General features: G+C 37.9%; 1 protein-coding gene and 1 pseudogene across 2 annotated transcripts in view; one reads left to right on the forward strand and one right to left on the reverse strand.

Annotated features, from left to right (window-relative positions):
* Positions 1–26657, reverse strand: part of MSH3 (mutS homolog 3) — a 221234-nt gene that overhangs the window by 114449 nt on the left and 80128 nt on the right. For both annotated transcript variants that reach the window (XM_050795642.1, XM_050795643.1), the window contains exons 11-13: positions 20938–21022; positions 18171–18280; positions 1083–1215 (exon numbers count right to left, since the gene is read on the reverse strand). In XM_050795642.1, coding sequence (XP_050651599.1) covers positions 1083–1215; positions 18171–18280; positions 20938–21022 — 328 coding nt within the window. The remainder of the gene's footprint in view (positions 1–1082; positions 1216–18170; positions 18281–20937; positions 21023–26657) is intronic.
* On the forward strand, positions 15955–16437 carry LOC126957621 (S-phase kinase-associated protein 1-like; annotated as a pseudogene).

Raw genomic sequence — 26657 nt, forward strand, 5'->3', positions numbered from 1 at the left:
TAAAATTATTATATTGGCAAGGAGTTACGTTTGGAGGAAAAATAAAATTTGCTTATGAAAAGTGGCAAACAGAAAAAAAAAAAAAAGGCAGTCAAGATAACACATCAAACATGATAGTGTCCAAAAGACACAGCCAATGAAAACACAATCAAGAATCCTGGGTCTAAATACAGATTCTGTTACTAGCAAGTTATTAAACCTCTCAGCATCATCATATGAGCCAAAGTAATTCAAGTGGTTGCAGCAATTTATATATATATATATATATACATACACACACACACACATATATACACACACACACACATATACATAGCATTAGATACAATTTCTTATTAGTAAGAACGTAATAAAAATAGTAACTTCTCAATGTCATAAAGTTTTGACAAGGAACAAAGAGTATAAAGTGTGTAAATGACTTCTGCAAAAAGTAAAACCCCATAAAGAGTTTATCGTGTTTTTTATCATTTAAAAGTATTAATAATTTTTTTAAATTTTAGGCATATTTTGAAGATAACCTAAATTATTTCCCTAAAAGTGGAAAATGACTCATTTTTGCTATGACTCAAACTATAAAGCTTAAGTGATAAAAATCAAAATAATCCTTTACTCACCTTCAATATCCAAGCTTGTTTTCATACTAATTACCACCACAGATGTTATACTAGCAGATTTTTCCTTAGTTTAAGAAATAATAAGTTGTTCTAAGATCAAAAGAAATAAGGTATCTTTTTTCTAAAATAACTAGTCTACATAAATTTCCTATTTTGATAATAGTCTATACTTTCAGGATGAAACAGGAGAATATCCTGTATTATAAGAGAAGGGCCTCTATGTGGCTGTAGTTAATGTACATGAGAAAACTATTTTTTACAATGGTTAAATTGGAATAATTCTAATTTGTGCTATTAAAATTTCTGAGGATTCAGCTAGTCTCGCATGCTATATTTGTAAGATTTTACAAAATAAAATAATAATAGAGCTCTCAGAAGTTTTCTTTTAATAAAACTTTCCTTTAAAAGTTTTCTTTTAATTTGTGAGCTGAAGAACACTGTCAGCTTTATTAGATTTGTCACACTTACTTTTTTGTGATAAATGCTACAGAGTCCTCTCTCTATGTCAGGCAATTTACGTAGATGATTTTCTATCTGACCAAACACACTAGATTCTGAATGGAGAACTTCAGATACAGCATCAAGCCGGGCATTTATTTCCCTGTGAGAAAAGAGTAATAGCAATGATCAGATATGTTAGGAGTTCAGAATGTAGACATTTCCCATTCTAATGTCCAGGACTGTGACACAGCCACTTATTAGGCACAAAGGAAATTCCTCCTTCATATTGAGACAGGTGGGAAGGGCACCCTGAAAAAACTCCAATGGGCATATGCACTGGGAGGAGGGTACACTGGAGTGGAGACGCAGAAGTTCATGCTTTTGGCAGCAGGGAGGAGCCTGGCCCCTCCTCCTCCTGGGTGGAACCTGGGATTACAGTCTGTGAGGCGGGAAGCATACTAGCAAGATTCTTGTTCTGACTTGGTGGAGAGTCCCTGTTTCCCTTTTTATTCCTCTTTGCCCAATGAATTCCATTTTTCTCCTCCTTCGAACTGTCTGTGAGCCTAATTTTACATGGCTGTGTGATGAGGACCACCCTCCCCCAACCCCACTGTCTTTAGCTGAACTAAGGAAAAAGTCCTACAACAATAGATCTGGTCCTTCCATGCCTCTTATTATATCTGAATCAAACAGCAGGTATTGTACAAGGACATTCACTAGCTGGGTTTGACAAAGACAGGCTTACCAAGAAAACACACAGACTACATTTCCCAGTCTCCCCTGTAGTTAAGTATGGACATGTACCTGAGTTCTGAAGCATGGGTGGGAATGATGTAAGCCACCTCTAGCCCTGGCCCATAAAAACTTCCTGAATAAGCTTTCACATTCACCTAACTCCCTTTGCCAGCTAGGCAAGCTTGTGAGCCCCATGGTGACTCCATCAGCCTGAGTCCACAGTGGAGCAGAAAATCCACCATTCCTGTATCTGTTACCAATTGAACTTATATTAGCAAGAAATAAACTTCTAATGTATTTAAGCCACTTACATGGAGAACTTGTTTGCTGATAGCTTGCATTACCTTGGCTAATATAATAGTTCAACAATGATCAACAAGATGACTTAGTGGTGGTGGTGATGGCTGAACTGACCAACTGTTTGAATGAAATGGAATTAAACATACTGACCCTGACCAAAGACTGGGGAGTAGCAATAGAAAGTGCAGAGGATATGGGCCACAGGAGATCAGGATTGCAGGATTTTACCAATGGCTACACTTTAAGTGATGAGTCAACTTAAAACGGAAACCTGATGGACTAAATGTATCCTCAATGAGAAGTGGTCCATGAAGTACCTATAAACATCAAAGGCCCACACTAGGAATAATGGCCATATGTAGTATTAAAAACTAAGATAAGTAAACATGTCTGGTGAGTAGTAAGCCCTCAGTAAGGATTTGAAGTATTTGTAAATGAATACAATGAATAAATAAGCAAGTGGATGAAAGATGTTTTGGGGGAAAGGAGGCATCGGCCACTGAATAAACATGTCTGTCTCTCAAAATTCTGTTGACATCATACACACTAATATGAAGAGCAAATCTCAGATCAGGATCCTGGCTAGATTACAATCAAACTGAGGACTTTCCATTTAGTTGAGTGTTTTTGTCTTTATTATCCTTAACTACCTGTGAGATCATGCCTTTTCATAATACAGAGCTTCTATACTAACTTCAGGCCTCATGTTTGTTCATTTTTCTCTGGCTCATACTCTTATATGCAGAAAGACCATTTGTTAGTACAATAGTACGATGCAGGAAAGCAAGACAGAGCTTTGTACACACACGGGTTGGCTCTTCCAATCTCAGCAGGGTGGCCTCTGTAATCTATCCACCACCCTCCGCCTCTACTGCCACTACTATAGCCTAAGTAAAAATCATATTGAAACAGCCTAACTTTCCCCCCCACTTCTGTCCCTTTTTCCAACTCATTCTCCACACGGCAGCCCAAGTGGTTTTCCTATAGCCCAAATCTGTTCATGCCACACCTCCGCTTTAAACTCATCCGTGACTTGCCATTAATCTTAGGTTCAAATCCAGAATCTTTAATTGTCCTAAAAAACAACTGATACCTGTTTAGCTCTCAGGTCTCCCCTGAGATCACATGTCACTCTCTTCCTCCTACTCTAAGTTCCAGTCAGACTGCATATCTTTCAATGACTTAGTTACTCCAAGCTCTCTGCCATGGAGGCTTTCTCATTTGCTGCTTACTTTGCCTACAATGTTATTTTCCTCTTCCCTATCACCCATCAGCTACACTTCGTCTGGTGAACTCCTACCCACTCTTCCCCTGAAAGGCCTTTCTAGATTCACTAGACCAGACTTAATCCCTTTACTATCATTTCCCATACTACCATCTTTTCTCTTCGCATAATGGTAATCATAATTGTATTTCTTCTTCAATGGGAATTTACTACTTCACTGTCTTTCCTACAAGACTATAAATTCAGTGAACACAGGGGTCATTTCTTATCCTTACATTTCAAGATAATAATTTGTGCTCAATAAACAGTTATTTGATTCAATTTCATTCCGAAGACTACATATAAAGTAAATCAAGATGAGCTGGAAAAAATAAATTTTCTTTGCAAAGGATTGTTGTGATAAAATAAACCAATGTTTTACTCTAACATTTACCCAAAATGTTATACAAATATAAAATTTTACTTTAATAACTCACTCCTGCATAAATGAAAGATGACACCAATTGGAATAGACTAAGTTGATGCTACAGATGGTTTGAGGACTGATAAAATAATGCCATCTGTGAACGTATAAGACAGCCTACACAAATAGCTACTGTCTCAAAAATTAAAGGTTTTCTGAGATATAGAAAGATACGAGCAAAAGAGTTTAATAAAAACCTAAGTCATATTTATGAAGTCTACCAGAAGACTTTTTTAATAGATATAAAACTATAAATTTCTTAGAGACTTGAAAGGTTAGGCCAAGTTAGTTTGGAATCTGGGAAAATATAAAGGAAAAGGTTTTCATTCTAGCCAGTGCCAACATAAGCAAAAGCAGTATGTTCACTATCAATCAGTTTGGTTTTAACCCAACCTTCTTTAAGGGCTACCTCAGAGGTTAACAATTTGGGCTCAGAAGTCAGGTGGCCTTGATTCAAACTCAGGCTCTGCCATTTACCAATTATTTAGCCTTGCCCTAGTTTCTCCATCTATAAAATGAGAAGAGCAATAGGCCCTAACTCTTGGTGTTAGTAAAAGAATTCAATGAAATAATACATGTCAGGTACTTAATGCAGTACCTGCTACATCATGAGAACCACTCATAAATGTTTACTGTTACCACATCATTACAAGTTTTGTTTAGTAGACACTACAAAGAACAGCACGGAAGAGGGATAAATAGCACCCAAAATATGAGCTCAGAAATTACCATGTGAGGACAAACCTTAGGGCATAGATATGTAAACAGGTATTTTGTGCAAAGTGAACAAGTGGGAACTATATAAGGAAAGCTAGTCCTGGCATCTTGAGGGCTAAACCTGACAAGCAGTGATGATCTGAAGTACTCGCTGTGCTGAGACTGGACAGTAGGTTGCACTGAGAAAGCACACTATAACGATTAATAATTATGGAGGTCTAAATGGGCAGGGAGAGAGTGAAAGGGTATGTGGCACTGTTCACCATGAATTTCTCATCACTGCGGTTAGCTATAATTCCATCTTTAACTCCTATATGAAGATCAGAATGGAAATAAGCAAGAATGACTACACTTTTTAAAATTAAACAATTCACATACCTTAGAATTGTTGTTTAATGTGCAGTAGTAACAAGACCTTCCAAATAAGTGTAACAAAACAATATGTCAGGACACAATAGAGAATTATTATTTTAGTGCAATTAATGACAGAGATTGAGTGACAGCAACAGGAAACAAAACTGGAAGAAGCATCAATTGGATGATGATAAAGATATTATTCCAAGATGCCTGATAGTATTCTACAGTTGATCTTACTATACAACTTAAATAACTGAAAGAAGGCACCTGAGTCATTTCATTCCATGTACCAAACAAACAAAAAGACGAGGTCCTGGGGATGACAAAGATTCTTCTTTACTACCAAAGATGCAAGGAGTAAAAGTGAGTGTCACTGGAGTCCTTCATATTTGAAGATAAACTAGGTGGTGACGTGAGTATCTACTGTGTTTGGCTGTCACTCAGAAACACAGAGTGTGACCTAAAGCTATTGTCAGTGATGGTGTCAGTACCTACTGGTTGCTACTGTGAAAACGCCTCTATAATTCAAACTTAAGATAATTTTGTATAGATATGTTGAATAAGATCTAGTATTTGATAGTGCAACAGGGTGACTACAGCCAACAATTTATTGTACATTTAAAAATAACTAAAAGAGTATAATGGGAATATCAGTAACACAAAGAAATGGTAAATGCTTGAGTGATGGATACCCCATTTACCCTGATGTGATTATTATACATTGTATGCCTGCATCACAATATCTCATATACCCTTAATATATATACCTACTGTGTACCCACAAACATAAAATGTTTTAAAAAAAAGGTTATCTGGTGGGGGTGGGGAGCTGAAATACAGACTGCTGGGAGTGGATTTTTGTTTGGTTTCGTTTTACTGAAAAGTTTGGCTTTAAAGACGACACAGAATGAGTAAATTAAATTCAGACATTAACACACTGGTCATGTGAAATGGTTAAACAAACTACCTAAATAATCTCCTGTCAGAAACATGAACCATAAGCCCTTTCCCAGGATCTAAGCATCATTAGACCTATCTAGCTTCACCTTTCACATATACTGTTCATTTTTACATTCAATGAACAATTACTGAGTGCTTACAAAGTACTGATTGTACAAATGGTAGACATTAGGGCTATAATTGTTAACAAGAGAGCCTTGCTAGTCTACAAAGAACTTACACTCTAGTGATGAATAGTAAAACTTTTAAAAAGCATTAATGATAACAATGTAATAAGATTATAACTGGGTTAGGATCTAGATACAATGGGAACACAGGCCAGGAGCATCTAATGAACAAATGCAGTTTTAGGATCAGGGAGGATTTCCTGGGGGTAGCTATTGAGTAAAAGATTAGCTATTGTCTATAAAAGATAAGTGGAAAATGGAGGGTGAAGGTTTGAAAATGTGACCACAGGAGCTGGGATCCAAGGCTAATAGTTTGGATGCACATAAGAACAGTAGCAGGAATACTAGTTAGAAAGCTGTTTCAAAAATCCAGAGAAGCAACACTGAAGGCCTGACATTGCCACCCTATGCTACATTATAGGTAATTTCTTCAGGTATTATCTTGCATTTCAGTCATTTCCTCTATTCTTATTTAACCCATATACTGCTTTTTTGTTGTTGTTTTCTTTCTTTCTTTTTGGAGTATAAGATCCATTCTTACTTAAGTCATTCTTTTTTTAATTTCAATAGTTTTTGTAGAAGAGATGGTTTTTGGTTACATGAATGAGTTCTTTAGTCCATTCAGTTTTAAAGAATTCTATGTGGTTCCTTTTTAAATCAATCTGAGCCCCTTTGATAGTATTTATTTTCTATGCTCATATTTTTTATTCTATTTTGTTTTTTTTTTTTAACTTGGTGATTTATGTGAGTACAATCAGACTGTTTTAAATAAGTTTCACAGCTTGGAAATTGCCAGACCACACAGAGTATAAATTGAAACTGAAAATCTATGAGGGAGGACCTGTGGTTAAGAATTCTTAGAAACATTTTCCTCAGGTAAGAACAGGTTGAGACACATTTGTCACCTCTCTACTGAGACCACAGTCCTTTGAGTGTCTCATATTACTATAGTATCCCTAACTTAAATGGACCCAAGGCCCTGTCTCCTGTCTCCCACAAGGCAACTGAACCCCAATCCTTTTGATTACCAAGATCTGCAGGAGCCCAGAGGGCAGCTGCAGCAGTCAATTCACTTCCACTTCCAGTCCTTTTCCCATCTGTTCTGAGTTTTCCCCTTATGTTTTAAATACAGATTCAGCAATGTCCTAAAGGGATGTTTGTTACGCTTGATCCAGCATATCCAGTTATTTCACATAGGGAGATATTTTATGATATTAAAACCACAGAAAATGAAATCTTCTTATGGCATTTTTGAAGAGAGATATTTGGAAAATCCTCATTAATAAAGGCATAAAGATGGAGAAAGATAAAGCAGGAAGGGCCAAGAAAGAAAAGATATTTATCTCCTTCTCCTCATTCTTTCCAATATTCCTCTTCCTCAGCCCAAATGAAAGCTGCCATATTTGCTGCAGGTCATTTGTGCAGGTCTAGAGCTCACTGAAGGTCCTAATGTTGAAGAACAAAGCAGAGGCCAGCTAAAAGTTCCTGGATGTTAGTTAATCCCTATGCATTGACAGTCGGGACAAACATTTGGGTAAGAGGCACTTGGGTTCATTTCATTCTTAGCAGCAGCAGTTCCTCCTTTAAACTCCCATTCAACCCAGCAGACAAAAGGGGCACCAGGTCAGTCCCAACCAAACACAGCTCTCAATTACGCACCACATGCTACTCTCCCTTCCCATTTCCGAGCCCCCCCTGGGGGCTGAGTAAACCAGAGTCACTGCAGGTGAACACTCTGTTGGTGGCTCATGGAACACGGGAAACCACAAAGAATTCAGAGGGCTTCCCAGTGTAGTTCATTTTAAGAAGTTCCAGAGTTAAAACTGACATTTAGTTTCATTAATCTAAATTAAATGTTAAGTGGAAGGAAATATGTAACATTCTATTACTTCATCATTTGGGCCAGAGTAACAAATTAGAAATACAACCATTAATACTCCAAACATATGGGTTTACCAAAACAAAAGCCATTTAATGTAGAGAACATTGACCACTAAAATGTACTTAGTGCATCAGAAAATCATGCAAAAATGTAGCCAAAGATCTATTTCCTAACGCAAACCATTTGCTATTCCCTTAATTTTAATTTACATGATTTAAACGCCAAGAATTATCTTAGCATGCCTAATTTCCTGAAGCAGTTTTCTAAAAATCTAATTTGACTTAAAAAGGTATAACTCATTTGCTCTAATTTTGATATTGAGTTGCAGAGTGAGTAACAGGTATTTGATTTTAGTACAAAAGCTTCCACTACTCATATCTCCTTCTCCTTACTAGTAGATTATACCTTGACCAGACTAGATTAGAAATTCCCTGAGGCTGGGAACACCACCTTCTTATTGAGACTGAGTAATACAAAATTCAAAATAACTATCTTATACTACTAAGGGAAAACAGCCAAGTACAAAGTTCTGGGTATATCATGGCTTCATCTATGTAATAAGGGAGGAAGAGATTTCTCATATATATATATATATATATATAATTCATATTTGCTTTTTTAAACAAAATGTTTCTGGAAGTATACATGACAAAGTAATAACCATGATTACCTAGTGGGATCTGGGCAGACGTGGGGCAGGAATGATAAACAAACATTTTACTGTGTAACTTTTCACATTTTTAAACTTTTAAAGTATGTGAAGGTATTACCGTTCAAAAGTTCAAATAATTTTTAAATGCTAAGAAGAATGTACAATGGAATTGAAACAACAAAAACCATCTCTGGCAATAGACTGCTAGGTATTCACTAAACATTTCTTCCTACTCCTTGAAAAACAAGCAGACATTTGTTAGCCCCCGTGCAGTAAGGTGTGACCATCGGAATGCATTCTTCTGCTTATAATCAGATTTAGGCAGAAGAGCTATGTGCCAATGCAAGGCCTACCTTACATAAAAGCCATAAACCTATAACCTCCCTGTTCTTTCTCCTTCTACTGGCTGGACGTCAGTTGCCAAGATGACGTTGGAAGCCACATGTTTAAGACTGAAGAGACTCTGGGGTTCCTAACTGCCTATGTGATGAGAGTCTCACCCCACCCCCAATCTGGAAAAGCCATGGATTGTTTACTCAAATAAAAAAAAAGAAGAAATTAACTTTCACACCTTTAGAGTCATTAGACTTTCTGGGATCTTTGTGTTAACAGCTAGCTTCCCTAACCAATGCACTGGTTTTTGTGTTAACGAACACATTAGCATGTACTTAGTCAATCAGAACATGAGGTTGAGCTTCCTCAGTTTCCAGAACTTAGTCAAGTTTAGAGCATTAAATAAAAGGGACCATAAAAAACATTCCTCAATTGTTCATGGTTATATTATTTTGAGAGGAGGCCCATATAAAAGACTCTACCTACTCACCAGTAGTCCTTGCAAAGTCTCCCTACATTCTTGACGGTAGCTACAGGCAAAAGAAAACACAGGCAAGTACTAGATTTAGGTAAAGAAATGACCGGGCAGATCCTAGAAACTGACAGTGCAAGCACTCAGCCTTCTCCCTGCCATCCCTGGAAGCCTTGGTCATCTGATGGCCATCTTCTGTCTTTCTAATGCAAGACGTGCTGGAAAACAGATGCTCTCAAGTTCAGCATGGGCTTTCTAGACAGATGTGCATGGGTCTCATTTTCACCTGATTATGATGCTAGTGAAAGTCCAATAGCAGTACAATGTAAAAAATTCATGTGTGTGTATTTTCTGTATAATTTTTTAAAAATTAAATATTGCAAATACATGTAAAACACCAGCCTACTTATATCTCTATCCCTTTTCTCACTTCCCAGAAGTTATTATTGTCCTGACTGCCCATGTGATGAGAAAACACCACTTCTGTTTGAACCCCTAAACGGTGTGTGTGACAAAATTTAAATAAGTGGTATAATTTATGTGTTCTTTTATAACATTTTTTTTGAGATTTATCCATGTTGATACATGTAGACTTAACTCATTCATTTTAACTGCTGTATAATATTCCGATATATAACCAGACAATTTATTTTCCCCTTCCCTACTAATAATTACACTGCTTCCAATTTTTTGGTATGCTAAAGACCATGCCTATCTTCTTGACCAAAAAATTGTTATGAGGAACCACACTATTCCTTTTACATATACTGTCTCATTTGGTCCTCACAACACCACAATGAGGTAGGTAGTTAATTCCCATTTTACAGGTGAAGAAACTGAGGTATATACAAATTCATAACTTCTCCAAAGTGACAAAAGGGAATCAGAACTCAAGCTGAAGTATCATTAACTCCAAAGCTATGCTTTCAAAAGGGTCCCTACGTGCTTGGCTGGATGATCTTGGAAAAAACTGAGACTTAGTTTTTCTTATCTCTAAAATAGAATCACTATCTCTGAAGATAGTTGAAAAAAATACAGATAAAAAATAAAGCACAGTTAGAGATTAGTTCACTAGCCTGACATTTTCTTTCTACTCCCTTGATCCCTCAGAGCTTTAAGTCCTCTGCTTGTCCTATACAAAGACATGTTCCCAGAGAACACATCTTACCTCTTAGACCTCAGCTCTTCTCCCATTCCACCTTGGCTACTTTTCTCTCTTCAAATCTTAGATTCAGACCTCTGCTCCTTTCTTCCTAGGCATTTTCCTTTATTTTTAAATATATATAAACGTTTCTTTTTCATCTCTAAAATTAATCTAACACTTCCCATACATACGTTTACCTGGACAGATACTGTCCAGGATATTTGTCAAAGATAAGAGAATAACTTTTCAGAGAACTGTACTACAAACACAAAATTGCACAAGATTGGCAATTTTACAAAATTCAATGGTTTTTTACAACCTCACATCAGATGTTGAATAAATGTGCAAAACATTTAAATAATAATCAAAACACTTGTTTCTAGTAAAGAGATGGGTACAATCAGTCTACTTGTACCAAAAGGAAGAAAATTTGGAAATAGTGGGCCTATTTGTTTTGGGTTGAATTGTGTACCCCCAAAAAGATATGCTGAAGTCCTTACCCCATTATCTCAAAATGTTATCTTATTTGGAAATAGGGTCATTGTAGATGGAATTATTAAGATGAGGTCATTCTGCAGTAGGGTAGACCCCTAATCCAATATGACCATGTCCTTATTAAAAAACACTGTGTGAAGAGACATACATACAGCAAACACACCATTTAACCATGAAGGCAGAGATCAAGGAGCTACATCTACAAGCCAAGGAACACCAAAGAGTGCCGGCACACCACCAGCAGCTAGGAGAGAGGACTGGAACAGATTCTCCCTGATTGGCCTCAGAAGGCACCAACCCTACTGATGCCTTTGATCTTGGACTTTTAGTCTCCGGCTAACTAGTTTTCCCAGCAACATTTATCATATAGAGAATCCTTTCCCCATTGCTTGTTTGTATCGGGTTTGTTGAAAATCAGATGGTTGTAGATGTGTGGTATTAATTTTGAGGTCTCATGAAACTTTTCATAAAGCATTAATGATTTCACCACTCTTCCACCCAAGCTTCACCATAAATATGTTTGTTCTTGCTTTAATTTTTAGCAGAATTCATGTTGTGCTGATAGAAGCTCTTTTCAAACTGGTATCTTATCCCTGTTAATGCCTCAAACTACATCCTATTCAGATACGCTCTAACAAGTTAGTATGAGTTTATTTTGGTGCCAAATTTTTTTGAAATCTATGCAAAGTTTTTTCATAATATGCATTTTCCATGAACTTTCTGAAGACCCCTTGTACAGATAATGTAAGACCCCTCATACATATTAAGTAAACACAGGTAACAATCATGATAAACCCTATATGCTATCAATGAGTGATACAAGGAACATAATTTAGATTAGGAGGTCAAATAAAACCTCTTCAAAGATAGTAATATAACGTTTTAAGCTGAGACCTCAAGTATAAGTAGTTAACCCTGTAAAGATTAAAGTGAAACAGAAGAATATTCTACAAAGAGAGACCACGAAGTAAAAAGACTATCAAGAGCAAAGACTTGAGAAAAAGCTTTGGGACGCTCAGGAACAAAACCATAGACAACAAAAGCAAAAACAGACAAATGGAATTGCATCAAACTAAAAATCTCCTGCATAGCAAAGGAAACAGTGAACAGAGTAAACAGACAAACCAGAGACTAGGAGAAAATATTTGCAAATCATACACTGGATAAGGGGCTGATATCCCAAATATACAGGGAACTCAAACTACTCAATAACAAGAAAACAAATAACCCTAGTTAAAAATGGGCAAAAGATCTGAATAGACATTTTTCAAAAGATATACAGATAATAGACAAATGAAACAATGATAAATGTTTCATATTGGCATATTCATGCCAATAGATAAATGAAACAATGCTCAACATCTCCAATCAGAGAAATGCAAATTAAAACCACGATGAGATGTCACCTCACTCCTTTCAGATTAGTTATTATTAAAAAAGATGAAAGATATCAAGTATGGGTAAAGATGTGGAGAAAAGGGAACCCTTGTCCACTGCTGGTGGTATTATAAATCAGTACAGTCACTTTGTAGAACAGTATGGAAGTTCCTCAAAAAACTAAAAATAGAATTACCATATGATCCAGCAATTCCATTTCTGGGTATATATCCAAAGGAATTGAAATCAGTATGTTGAAGAGATATCTGTACTCCCTATGTTCACTGCCACATTATTCACAATTCTCAAGATATGGAAACAACCAAAGTGTCCACCAATAGATGAACAGATTTTTTAAATGTGATACGCACACACACACACACACACACACACTTTGGAATACTATTCAGCCTTTTAAAAAAGCAGGAAATTCTGTCATTTTTGACAATATGGATGAACCTAGAGGACACAACACAAAATGAAATAAGCCAGGCACAGACAGAGAAATACCATATGATCTCACTTATATGTAAAATCTAATAAAGTCAAACTCATAGAAGTACAGATCAGATTGGTGGTTATCAGAGGCTGGGGAGAGGGTAGATGGGGAAAAGGGAGATGCTGGTCAACTGGTGCAAAGTTTTGTTTAGACAAGAAGAACAAGTTCTGGTGATCCACTGCACAGTACGGTAACTACAGTTAATGCATTGTATATGTGTCAAAATAGCTAAAAGAGGATTTTAAATGTTCTCACCGAAAGAAATGATAAATGTTTGAGGTGACAGATATATTAATTAGCCTGATTTGATCATTCTATAGTGTATATATGTAATGAAATATCACATTGTACCCCATAAATGTTGTGATGGTTAATACTGAGTGTCAACTTGACTGGGTTGAAGGATGCAAAGTATTGTTCCTGGGTGTATCTGTGAGGGTGTTGCCAAAGGAGATTAACATTTACTGGACTAGGAGAGGCAGACCCACACTCAATCTGGGTGGGCACCATCTAATCAGCTGCCAGTGTAGCTAGGTTAAAAGCAGGCAGAGAAACGTGGAAGGACTAGACTGGCTGAGTCTTGCAGCCTCCATCTTTCTCCCATGCTGGATTCTTCCTGCCCTTGAACATCAGACTCTCAGTTCTTCAGTTTTTGGACTCTTGGACCTACCAGTGGTTTGCCAGGACTCTGCCCTTTGGCAACAAACTGAAGGCTGCACTGTTGGCTTCCCTACTTTTGAGGTTTTGGGATTCGGACTGGCTTCCTTGCCCCTCAGCTTGCAGACAGCCTATGATGGGACTTCACCTTGTGATCATGTAAGTCAATACTCCTTATATACATCTATCCTAATAGTCCTCTCCCTGTAGAGAGCCCTGACTAATGCAAATATATACAATTATTTGTCAATTAACAATAAAACTTCATAAATTTTTTAAATTAAAAAATGTAAAGTACAGGCAGAAGAGGTACTCATGAAAGAAACTAAATTTATTTTTATTTTTAAAATATATAGTATGCTACTGAAAGTGGAATACCTCTAAGATAAACAAATCCGCCTTGGAAACTAATTATTTTGCTTAACTCAACGTTTTAGAGACTCATCCCATATACACACCAATGAGTCTGGTACACAGACTCGTCTCACGGTTTTCTTTTTTTCTCCTCTACCAATATTTACAAGCAGAATTTGCATTTTCAGGCTTTTTGATAAAACCAATGGCATACATACAGGTGGGTGTGGGTGTGTGTGTGTGTATAAATAAAAGATTGACAAGACTATATCAACTGAAAGAAGTCCAAAGACAGAACCTCAAAAAAATGAATTCAATATAATCTATTTAATTTTAAAAGGCCTTAAGAATAATGGCATGCCAATGTGACATTCATTTATCTAAAAAAAAAAAAAAAAACTACATTGAACAATCTTCTTGCCTAAAATTAGCAGAACTGATAAAAAATACAGGTGAGAACACATAAGAAAAAATAACCTATTTATAAAAGTGAATGTGATATCAGTACAGTAAAATCTAGCCTCAATAATCAAGTGAACTCTCTGAATCAGTCAGTAAGTATAAAGTAAAAACCATTTTTACGTTCTAAAAGTCACTAGTAAAATTTTGCACCAAAGAGACCATTTCATAGAATGGTCTGGTCCTAGACCACTTGAATGCCTGGTCCTAGACTTATGAACTATGTGTTTGCCCTTAAGAGCCAGAACAAGACAAAAACACAGAGGAGTTTAAGGGATTTAGGAGAATTCATGGATGACTGACAAACAATGGGATGTTGTAAAACCTGGGGAGATCTGCATTATTTTGCTAAATTCCCTCGTCATCTATTATTTGTTCTATGATCTCACTATAGAAGAAAACCAGACCCTAAACTTACCTTTGGCTGTCAATGTCAGAGACAGAATATTAGTCTGGATGAGCCACTGATGTGATCAGCAAAGCACTTACGTTAGTATATACACCACCACCATCACTCCTCACTAAATGATGGGGATACATTCTGGAAAATGCATCGTTAGGCAATTTTGTCATTCTATGGACATTACAGAGCATATAGTTACATAAAATTAGATAGTATAGCCCACTGCACACCTAGGCTATGTGGTACAGTATAGTGCTCCTAGGCTAAAACCTGGACAGCATGTTACTCTACTAAATACTGTAGGCTACTGTAACACAATGGTAAATGTTTGTGTGTCTAAACATTTCTAAATAGAGAGAACACCTCTGTATATGCAATTCCCCCAAGGACCAAAATGTTGTCATGCGGTACATGACTAATTATACAGCTGAGCCACTGACTAATCAGCAGATTCTCTCCAGGTATTTGTTTGGAATAAGTTGCAAGTGCCAATAAAATTAAACTGGAATTCTTTTGAAATAGATTTTAATAGATTAGGAGGATAAAAGTTTAAAAACCATGACCCAAAATAAAAGGGCAAAGAAAAGTTTCATGTGTTTGTTTTTGGCTAACATCAATGTTAGGTCAGTCAAAAGTTCATACTTGAAAACATTAGTGTTGAATGCCTGGCGTATTTTCTCTCTGCATTTCTGGGAAGGTAGGATCCCCAGAGATACTTGATTCGGCCCTTAACAACAGACAACATGGTCTAGTGGATTTATCTCAAATTAATCCTGGGTACACAAAAGAAAGGAAATGTAACATTGGAAATAAAAAATTTTAATTTACATGAAAAAGTCTGCTAGTGAGTCTGTCTCTGCTGAAACAAGCAAGCAAAAACACAGTAAGAATTGTAGTAGATGTTTAGGCAGCCTTTCCAGCAGCCACAATGCTGCATCCCTTACACTGTTGTCCACAGAAAGCCATCTTGTCTGCGTTTGCTCTCCGAGGTCTGCTTATTTCATTAGAATGCTGAACTAAAGGAAGTATTTCCATTTTCAGGATTCCTTCTTTATCTCACCAGTTTCCCATGTCTTAAGGTCTTTACGGCTAAGAAATCGGAGTGACCCACTAAATCTGAAAAGATTTGGTAATTATCGTCATCCAAACAGTGTCTTGAGTGTCCTTGTCCTCTGCCTTCCTCTTCTTTGCTGACGCCGCCCTGCTCTCATAAGCCTCTGGCCAGTGGTCTCCTTAAGCTCAAACACCATGCTGTCAATTAAGGTGCTGAGTTCTGATGGGGAGATATTTGATGTGGAAATTGCCAAACAATCTGTGACTATCAAGACCATGCTGGAAGACTTGAGAATGGATGATGGAGATAATGACGCAGCTCCTCTACCAAATGTCAATGTAGCAATATTTTTAAAAGGTCATTTGGTGGTGCACCCACCACAAAAATGGACCTCCTCCTCCCAAGGATGATGCGAACAAAGAAAACGAACAGAGGAGATCCCTCCTTAGGACCAAGAATTCCTGAAAGTCAATCAAGGAATACTTTCTGTACTTCTTCTGCCTGCAAACTACTTAGACATCAAAGGTTTGCTTGATGTTACAAGCAAGACTGTTGCCAATATGATCAAGGAGAAAAGTCCTGAGAAGATTTGCAAGACTTCCAATATCAAAAATGACTTTACTGAAGAAGAGGAAACCCACGTACACCAAGAGAACCAGTGGTATGAACAGAAGTGAAATGTCCTTGATGCCATCACACTGTAAGGATTATTCCAAATACTAGCTGCCCTGCTCTGTTTATAATTGTTAATATCAGACAAAGAGCAGAGAAACACAGCAGCAAATCAATTGTGTGAGGAGAATATTATCCTCAGTGAATGTGTGGTGTGAGTACAGATTCCAAACCTATGGCTGAGTTTCTCATAGTATGATCAAGTTTCTTTTTTCTTTGCCCTGAACAAAACTGTACTGTGGGTTCTCTATAGAAAAGGGCATTTTGAGCTTTCCCTCTTTTTTTGTAAAGTGATGTCTGCCTAGATTATTGTTCAGTTAACTTTAGTGACCTTTTAAAGTTGACATTGTAAGTAAAACACCTTGCAAAAGAAAGAGAAGAAAACAGCAGCAAAACCCGAAACAGTGTCTTCAAGCCTACGACCAACATTAACATCTGCAATCCTTTCTTGAAGATAGTGACTATTTATTAATCACAGAGTAACATGGGGCTAATAACAGCATCTGTGTAGTGAGGCTCTGTGCAGTTTAAAAGAGACAATGCTCATAAAGCTCCTAGCGTACTGTGTGGTGTGAGATAAAGAGGTCAAAACTTTATTCCTTACAGCAATGCTATGATGAGGTGTTCCACCATGTCAAAGGTGAGACCACTGAGGATTAGTGGGAGTGACTCACTCAGTTGACAGAGCCAACACATAGCAGTTCTCTTCACCACCACACCATATTCACTCTGGTCTAGCCAGAGGTGTAACTATTCAGGATAATGGCTTGTTCCTGCTAAGGTCTCTGGAGTCAATGCTGGTTTTAAATCTGATACTTAGCTCTATCAGCTGTGAAACACTGAGCAAGTTAGTGAAGCTCTCTGAATCTGTTTCCTCATTTCAAGGACCTATCTCAGAAGGTGATTTTCAGTATTAAACACCAGTAAATAGAAACTGTGCAATAAATAACAGTTTTCATTCAATAAACATAAACATAAACTACTAAGTGCCAGGCACTGTTCTAGGTCAGAATCTCCACATTTATCTGCATATCAGAATCATCTGGGTAAAATTTAAATCTCAACTCCCTGGTCATGCTGGAGACCAGTTAAATCACAATCTATGGGGGCTGGACACAGGCATCAGTATTTTGTGATGCATCCCAGGTGATTCCAACATGCAGACAACATGCAGACAACCTTGGAAATCACTGTATGTTAGGCACTGGATTCAAGTATCTTCCCTTAGGGAGCTCCAAGTTTACTCACTTTACTCTTCTAAGCATTTCACACCTAACCCCTCTTTTGGACTCCTTGCTGTTACTGCTGTAGCTCGGGTTCTCGGCATCTCTCCCTGAACTTGCTAACTTGACCCCACCACCACTACCACTCAGTCCCCTCCTGCACATAAGCCCAGCTCTGATCATATCAGCCCCATGCTCAGAATCACTGAATGAACTCCCTCTGGCTATGAACTCCTCAGCCTAGCCTTCAAAGTCCTCCACAAAACGCATCTCTCCTCACTATCCTTGGGCAATGCCCTATGTCTGCCAATCTGCAAGCAGGCTCATTCATGAGAATGGGGGAAAAAAATCCCTGTAATACTAGACAGCCAGTCTATTGCTCAGTTATAAAATAAAATGTTACCCAATTTAAAACTGTGTTCTTAGAAATAATGGTAACCTTGGTTTTAAGAGATGCCTTTCACTTCACAATTTTATAATTTCAGATTAAACACCCCAAAAAGGATTCCCTTTACCTTAATTTAAGGAGTGGCTGGGTCACCCACTTCTTTAACTTCCGTCTCCCAAATGAAGTTTTAGTGTGGTCTAAAACCCACAGCAAACTTCCTTTGGTTTTCATATCAGTCTAAGAAAGACCAGAAAACAAGTTTTATTAACTAGACAATTATTTGTGCCAAATGGTTATTTCATATACCCCGATTCTAAATGTCATATATACCTACCACAATGTGGCTTATAACAGGTGTTCATTTAATGTTTGACAGATGAATACATACACACAGAATGAAGGACTGATATTTTACACAGAAAAGGGATCGTTTGTAGTTTTTGGTTACCTAAGAATAAATTATTCAGAAGATTATTTTGAAATGTATGCTTATTCAAGCATCTTTAAAATATAATTGCACACTTTCCTGCCTTGGGAAATACAATATAGTGAAGATGATTTAATTTTCCTTTGGTTTTTCAGTTACCATTTTATAAACCAATGCTCTCACGACAACACTGAACAAGGTGCTGGAGATAGATATGAACCTGCACTGCACTCTAGTTATTTACCCAGGAAGGATTTTATTTTAGTTTGTTTTACTAAATCCCTAGAAACGTTTGCTTTTGCCACTTAAAATTTGGGTCCTTACAAAAAAAAATCACAATTAACTAGACATAATTAATTTTAACCAAGGTTTCACAGTAGTATTACAAAACCCACTGAGACATTTAAATCTTGAGACCTAAAATGGCTGTTTCCACTTGAGTTGAGTTTTTTTGTCTTGTCTTTTTTCCTTCTCCTCTGTAAGTAGCTACTTCCAGAGTACCTCCTATGTGCTGAACATAGCAAGGACATGGTCCTGCCCTCAGAGTGTTCATAGCCAAGTTGGAAAAAGGCCCATAATTAGGACACAATGCCACCTGCCAGCAATCAACTAGAAAAGGTGTGACATGAGCTCTCAGGTCTCAGGATTTCAATGCAGAGAACACAGAGAAGGTACAAGGTCACAAAGGTTCCTCTGAGGATGGCTGGACAGGCTGAGGAGGGCAGTTCAGATCAGGAGCAGCACTGCTCCTGAGACCAGAGCTTGACTGGCCTGACTGGGGTAAAGGGTCCCGTGAGGAAGGCAATTCTTTGACACCCCTGGAGAAGCAGGCTCAGACAAGAGAGGTGCGAGAGACATGTGTCCTATTATATCCTTGTTCTCGCTGACACCCAACTCCTACCCTGTACCTCTTTCCATTGCTCCTTGAAAAGGTTGGGGGTGGGTGGGGGTGAAGTTGAGGTACAAAGACAAGCAGAAGATGTTAATTCTCAGCTTCTGCTTCTAAAATGGTGCAAGCCCCAATAAAGGAAGGAATTTTGAAGGGTATTTTGACTCTAGATGATTTCTGCCTTAGGAATTTGATTTCAGAACTGACTCTGTTGTAGTAGGATTTGAACAGGTAAGATGCACAGAAGCAAGGAATGCTTACAATGCCACGGCTGGCTGCAGGCTGACTGTGAGCACTCCTTCAGTCAAGAAATGTCTCTTTATTCCTACTACTTATTTCCTATCATGGAGATGGCTACAGAGTTGATGAGAGAGACCTGCAGGACAGATTTTCAGCTTTTGGATGATGACAAGATAAAAATGTTATTGAACAAAAATACATCTGAACTCAGAATACTAGAACAGACTGGAACAGGAAGAAATTGAGAGACACTAGTTAATAATATGCAGATTCAGGAGTCAGGGGAATAAATTCAGTGTTTACTTTAATTTGCAATAGTAATAAATATTTCTGGAGAATTTTAACTCCTTTGACTCAGATGGTTCAGATGATTCTCCACTACTTAATCAAATGATGTGGGGTTGCTTTTTATCTTTATGATTTTGTTAGGATAACATTAATGTTATAATATAATATCTCATCTTCCCAAGTGATAGTTTAATAAATGAAAGCAGTAACTTTAATCTCCCTGTTATCTTCCTAATTCATCAACAAAGGACAAATAAACAATGAAAGTTTGTGAACTGAGGCCGGGTGTGTTGGCTCACGCCTGTAATCCTAGGACTTCGGGAGGCCGAGGCAGGTGGATCACCTGAGGTCAAGAGTTCAAGACCAGCCTGGCCAACATAGTGAAACCCTGTCTCTACTAAAAATACAAAAATTAGCCAGGCGTAGTGGTGGGTGCCTGTAATCCCAGCTACTCGGGAGGCTGAGGCAGAAGAATCACTTGAACCTGGGAGGCAGAGGTTGCAGTGAGCCAATATGGTGTCCCTTCACTTAATCCAGCCTGGCCAACAGAGCGAGATTCCGTCTCCAAGAAGAAGAAAAAAAAAGTTTGTGAACTGAAATGTTATAAATCTTACAGTCAAAATGAATATCCCAGAAACCTGTTTTATAACCTGAATAATGAAATAAGACTGCAAACTTTTCAACAAAAAGTTAAAGGTATATAGAAAAAATATAACCAAGTAGCCAAAAAAAAAAAAATCCACTTCATATTAATTTTCAGTGACAATGCCTTTCCAAAAAACTACCTGATACAGAGATGACGTTACAGAAATTGTCAGGATAAGCATGCCCCTCAGTCATTAAAAAGGACAGCTCCATCATTCCCCCAAAAAAAACCCAGAGAAGTATTATGTACAGTTCATTCTCCAAAGAGTGCTACAGTTATCAACTAATAGTGCAGTCAGCTAAAGACACTACATTTTCACCTGCATCTCTAAAAACAGACCGTTGCCTTACTCAGAAGTTTTTCCAAAACCATTTATAATAAACTAGCCCTTATGGTTGCCTGACCTGATTCTGTAGGATTTCCAGATTCCTTAATGTTGTTCCATTAATTGTCATAAATTCCATTTTACTTGATAGCTGTTTAAAATTCCTGTAAAAGAATCAAATACAATTAGACTAGATGTAAATGCATAAATAAAAAATTAATTCAGGAACTAGAAACATTCTGGCTACATTACGGCAAACATTAGCATTCTGATAGGAAATCAAACAAAAGGAGCAAAATGAAAATTCATCAGGCTGTTGTATTCCATTAACACTGGTGCTGTTAAGTAGACTGATGCAAGACAAGGATAGTTACTCTAACACGAAAAACAAGAACGGGAAAGGGAAGTAATGGTAACAACATTTTGTTTTGGTTTTGCTCTAGGAATAGAACCAAACACGGTCTTGATTAGCCAAGCACAGTGGTCATATCTTCATGAAAAGCTGTGATCAGCTAGAAAAATATGTCAAGATACTTAAAACTGTCCTCCTTATTCTTTAGCATGAGATCATCTTGATAAATACTTTTAATCAAGATTCTAAGCCAGGCGCAGTGGCTCACACCTGTAATTCCAGCACTTTGGGAGGCCGAGGCAGGCCGATCACCTGAGGTGAGGAGTTTGAAACCAGCCTGGCCAACATGGCAAAACCTCGTTTTTACTAAAAAATATAAAAATTAGCCAGGCATGGTGGTATGCACCTGTAGTCCCAGCTGCTCAGGAGGCTGAGGCACAAGAATCGCTTGAACACGGGAGGTGGAGATTGCAGTGAGCTGAGATCACGCCACTGCACTCCAACCTGGGAGACAGAGCGAGTCTACATCTCGGCAAAAAAAAAAAAAAAAAAAAAAAAGATTCTAACATATGCAACAAGTGTTATTTTCTCTGTAATTAACAACATATATGCGGCTCGGAGCAGTGGCTCACGTCTGTAATCCCAGCACTTTGGGAGGCCGAGGCGGGTGGATCACGAGGTCAAGAGATTGAGACCATCCTGGTCAACCAACATGATGAAACCCCGTCTCTATGAAAAATACAAAAATTAGCGGGGCGTAGTGGTACACGCCTGTAGTCCCAGCTACTCGGGAGGCTGAGGCAGGAGAATCGTTTGAACCCGGGAGGCAGAGGTTTCAGTGAGCTGAGATTGTGCCACTGCACTCCAGCCCGGGTGACAGAGTGAGACTCCGTCTCCAAAAGAAAAGAAAAAAAACACACATTACCATGGCCACATTTAGTGGGTATAAAACACTGTTACTTCCTTAAACTCAGTTAAAGCATTCACACTCTCCTTATTGTCCCTGTATCTATCCAAAACAAAATTAGAAGTTCAATAAATTTCAAAAAGATTTGAGAATGAGCTACAGCATGACTAATAAATGTATGTACAATTCCAATTCGTGTTAAGAAGTACTAATCAATGCAGTACTAATGCAGTAATTCAATTTCCTTTATCAGCCAGTCCTTAGATGTTTCTGTCAATAGCCCTTACAGGCTTGAGAGCTTATTTTTAAAGGCAAGGAAAATAACAGCAGGTCACTAAATTATTTAACAAAAGAAAGGCATAAGTGTTTGTGCTATAAACCTAACCACCCTTCTCATAGCTGTAATTTTAGGTAACGTCCAGTTTCCCGAGTTAAGAAAACAAGCCATCACCCAGAACTTTAGAGAACCTAAAATCAGAGCCCGAAAAACCAGTACCCAAAAGAGATTCCTTCACTTCTAGATGACTCCTTTGACTAAGGCCCCAAAGCCCTGGAAAAGAGAAATACTTTACCTCAAATTAGGAATGTTGCCTAGTAACTGAATGCTGTCCTTTGGTGGTGTAATGTATCTGTGACAGGTTTGAGCTAGCTTCCAAAGAATGATAATCTGTTAATGATTTTCAGAGGGAAGCAACTCCAAAACTGAAGGATAACAGGTGTTCAGCCCTTTCTCTCCCTCTTGTAGCAGTTAACTTAATTTGTCTTGAATTACAGCAATTTATGTTGTGCCTCTACCTTCCTTAATAGATCTAAGCTCCCTGAAGGCAAGAATTATGTCTTAATTCATTTTGTACCACCTGTAGGGCTCAGCGGACAGTAGATGCTCTACAAATGTCTGCCATCTTCCTATGGGAAAACCAGGTTCGCTTTATTTTTTTCCCTTTGAATCACAAAGCTCCAGAACTGTCTGTGAAATAGCCAGATAGTTATTAAATGTAAAACATTATTTACAGGAAGAAACAGTTAGGCAGTGATTGGTTATGTAGCTGACAAGAGCTCACTTGAATTCATGGTCAAAGATCTAAGTTGGAAGTTCGGCTGATAGCCTGGGCTCTGAGTTGGTATCTAACCAGTTACCCGTATGTTTAGATGTGAGTCCTTACTTTGGCTGTTCTGACAATTAGGTTTAACTAAGTCCATCCTAGGAGTGACTAGTTAACATGTTAGCGCCCTAATCAGACATCGACTCTAGAAGGGTGCTTAGTTGGCATCTTTGTTCATTTGGGTTATAACAGAATACCTCAGAATGGGCAGTCTGTAAACAGAATTTTATTGCTCAGAGTTCTGGAAGATGTCAAGTCCAAGATCAAGGTGCCAGCAGATTTGGTGTCTAGTGAGGGCGCAGTCTCCATAGATGGCACCTTCTGTGTGTCTTCACATGGAGGAGGGGCAAACAGTTCCTTTAAGTCTTTTCTATTAATTTAAGGGCATTAATCCCATTTGCAAACGTTCTGCCCTCATAACCTAATCACTTAGTAAAAGGGCCCTTCTTAATATCTCCACAGTAGTGATTAGGTTTCAACATGTGAATTTTGAAGGACACAAACATTCAGGCCATAAGAGTTGGCATGAGACTAATCAAGAAACCACAATCTAGCAGCCTTTCCTAAAAGCATCTCAGCTAGCTGCCTTTATCTTCTGTCAACAACAGATGTGTAAGACATAATTTTTCACTGTGGTATGGAAGTTTGTGGGCTGTCCAGAAATACTGCCCAGTTGCCTCCTCCCTCACATGAACAGGGTATAATAATCCTATAAATCCAACAGACCATACCCTAAGGGATGGTGTTTTAAGGCTTAGGATTCTGAAAGCATCCCCTGTTCTACCCATTATCTCAGGGTTTGTTCCCTGACTCCAACTAAAAGTGAACTGTCGCTATTATAATGTTGCATATGCCTCAAGTGAACCACTGAAACAAGGTACTGACAGAATACCAAAAAGACAATTGGAATTTCATAGAGCTAGAGAAGAGTTTACATGACTGTTTTTGTGCCTGCTTGCTAAAAAGTATCTAAATGAGTGACAGAATTCAGTTTGAATTAACCCACTACCTGGTACACAGCAGGTGGGGTAGAAGGCTTACAGCCTTCATCTACATATAATTACCCAATATCTACAATATCAAAAAGAAACCAGTAACTGTGAACAACCAAGTTGGTTTTTAAGTTAGCTCACAACCTTTAGAGAGCACAGGTATAGGTTATTTTAATTAATGGTATTAATGTAAGTATTAATGTGTTGTGTGTGTGATTTTTTATTTGGTTGGTTGTGGGTGTTTTCTGTGTTTTCTTTTTGCTATGTGAGTTTTTGTTTTTTCTTTTTGCCCTTACTAAACAAGTAATCTAAATTTCAAATTAGATGCTGTTTTTTAAAACTGATATCTACATTGACTTTAATAAAAGATCAACCACTGGGCAATCTTAAATCAGACTGATTCCCATCTAGAATAATTATCAAGCAACTACAAGAAGGACTAACCATGCTTCTGGAGTTGCCATATATTTCATAAGTATTTATAAGTATAAATTTATAAGTATTCTGGAGTTGGAGTCTTCCTTCCCAATAGAAATGAAATTTCCTTCTGTTAGCACCTATTTCCATTAGAATTATATATTTTTTTGAACTAAGGGTTATATCTACCAGCATCCTTAAGTATCCAATAGTATCTGATCACTGACCTGAAACATTCAAGCAATTCTAAATTATTTATCCTTGTGGAAGACAAACTCTATGTGCTTTGAAACTCACCAACAACGTGTAGCTAGAATTCATGCTGTGTGAACCTGCATAGAAATCTTATATACAACATGGGAAAATAGTTTATCAATATTTCAGACACCAAAAATATAACAGATGCTTTTTTTCCCCTCAATAATGGGAGGGAAACATCTTTGCCAAAAGCTGCACAGAGAAATTGACTCTGTATTACTCTAACCCTGCTTACAAAAAAAAAAAAGAAAACCAATCTTTTTGACTTAGACAAAGGCAATAAGGGTACAGAATTTATTTAAATACCATTTTAAAATGGAAACAATGACAAAAAAAACTACCATATAACACATGAAATCTATTGCTGAAAATATTTCTGTATGTACAGTTTTCAGAGTTCATAAATTCACCATTTGTCTAACTTTTCAGCAGTTAATGTGATTTATAAAATATAAATTGTATTATATTACAAAACTTCAGGGTTGTAGATTCACTTACAATTGATTTGTAATTAAACAACATGACTAACTTTGCATTCCTAAATCCTGCCAATAAGCCCATTAGAAAGGCAAATAATGAGAAAAGTGTATGTTGAGTCCACAAGACCGCTGCCAGGTTCAGTGATTCAAGGAGGATACAGAGGACTCAACACAGAATAATACTAAGAGCTATGATTTACTACAGTGAAAGAATGCGAAGCAAAATCAGGCAAAGGAAAAGGTGCCTAAGGCAAAGTCCAGGGGGAACCGGGCATCCAAGAATCCTCTCCAGGCGGAGTCACACAGGATGCACTTAATTTCCCCAGCAATGAATTGTAACAACACGTGTGAAATGTTGTCCACCAGGGAAGCTCATTAGAGACTCAGCACCCATGATTTGTATGCCAGACTGGTCCCATAGACACTGTCTCCCTACCATGTACCAAAATTCCAGCTCTGAGAAAGTAGGTGATCAGCATAAACCACGCTGTCTGCGTTAACAGTTAAGGCACAGTGAGGCACTCTCATCAGGAAATGGTGAAAACTCTTCCGAAATGCAAGGTCCCAGACTCCAGTCAAGGGCCAAACTTGCAGGATGGCCTTTCTAAGGAAAGCTTTGTGATCAAGCCTGCTATGTTAGTTTTTTGCACATCCCTCTTTTTAAATTCTACTTCTCTAAAACTATATGTATTACATTTATTTGTTACTATATTCTTTCAAGTTTACGCTTCAGTCCTAAATTGATCTTTTTCTTTATACTTCTTTCTTAAATCCTATCACCTCATTTCTAAGCTTTCATATTGCTCATTGATGTTCTTTCACATCTAGTATCATTTTTTTTAGTGTCTTTTAGCTCATTTTAAAACAGATTTTTTTTTTTGGTGGGGGGGACGGGTGGGACAGGTGGGACGGATGGGACGGAGTCTCGCAATGGCGCAATCTCGGCTCACTGCAACCTCCGCCTCCTGGGTTCAAGCAATTCTCCCGCCTCAGCCTCACGAATAAGCTGGGATTACAGGCACCCGCCACCATGCCCAGTTAATTTTTTGTACTTTTGGAGAGATGGGGTTTCACCATGTTGGCCAGGCTGTTCTTAAACTCCTGACCTCAGGTGATCTGCCAGCCTCGGCCTCCCAAAGTGCTGGGATTACAGGTGTGAGCCACTGCGCCCAGCCAGATCATCATTTTTATTTCATCTGTGAGCATGTTTTTCTGGCATGTACACATTATCTGTAATGACATCCTACTCCTTATTCTCTTTCTTCTCATAATAATTTTGTAAGAAATTTGA

The sequence above is a fragment of the Macaca thibetana genome, chromosome 6, assembly GCF_024542745.1.
Source record: "Macaca thibetana thibetana isolate TM-01 chromosome 6, ASM2454274v1, whole genome shotgun sequence".
Classification (NCBI taxonomy): domain Eukaryota; kingdom Metazoa; phylum Chordata; class Mammalia; order Primates; family Cercopithecidae; genus Macaca; species Macaca thibetana.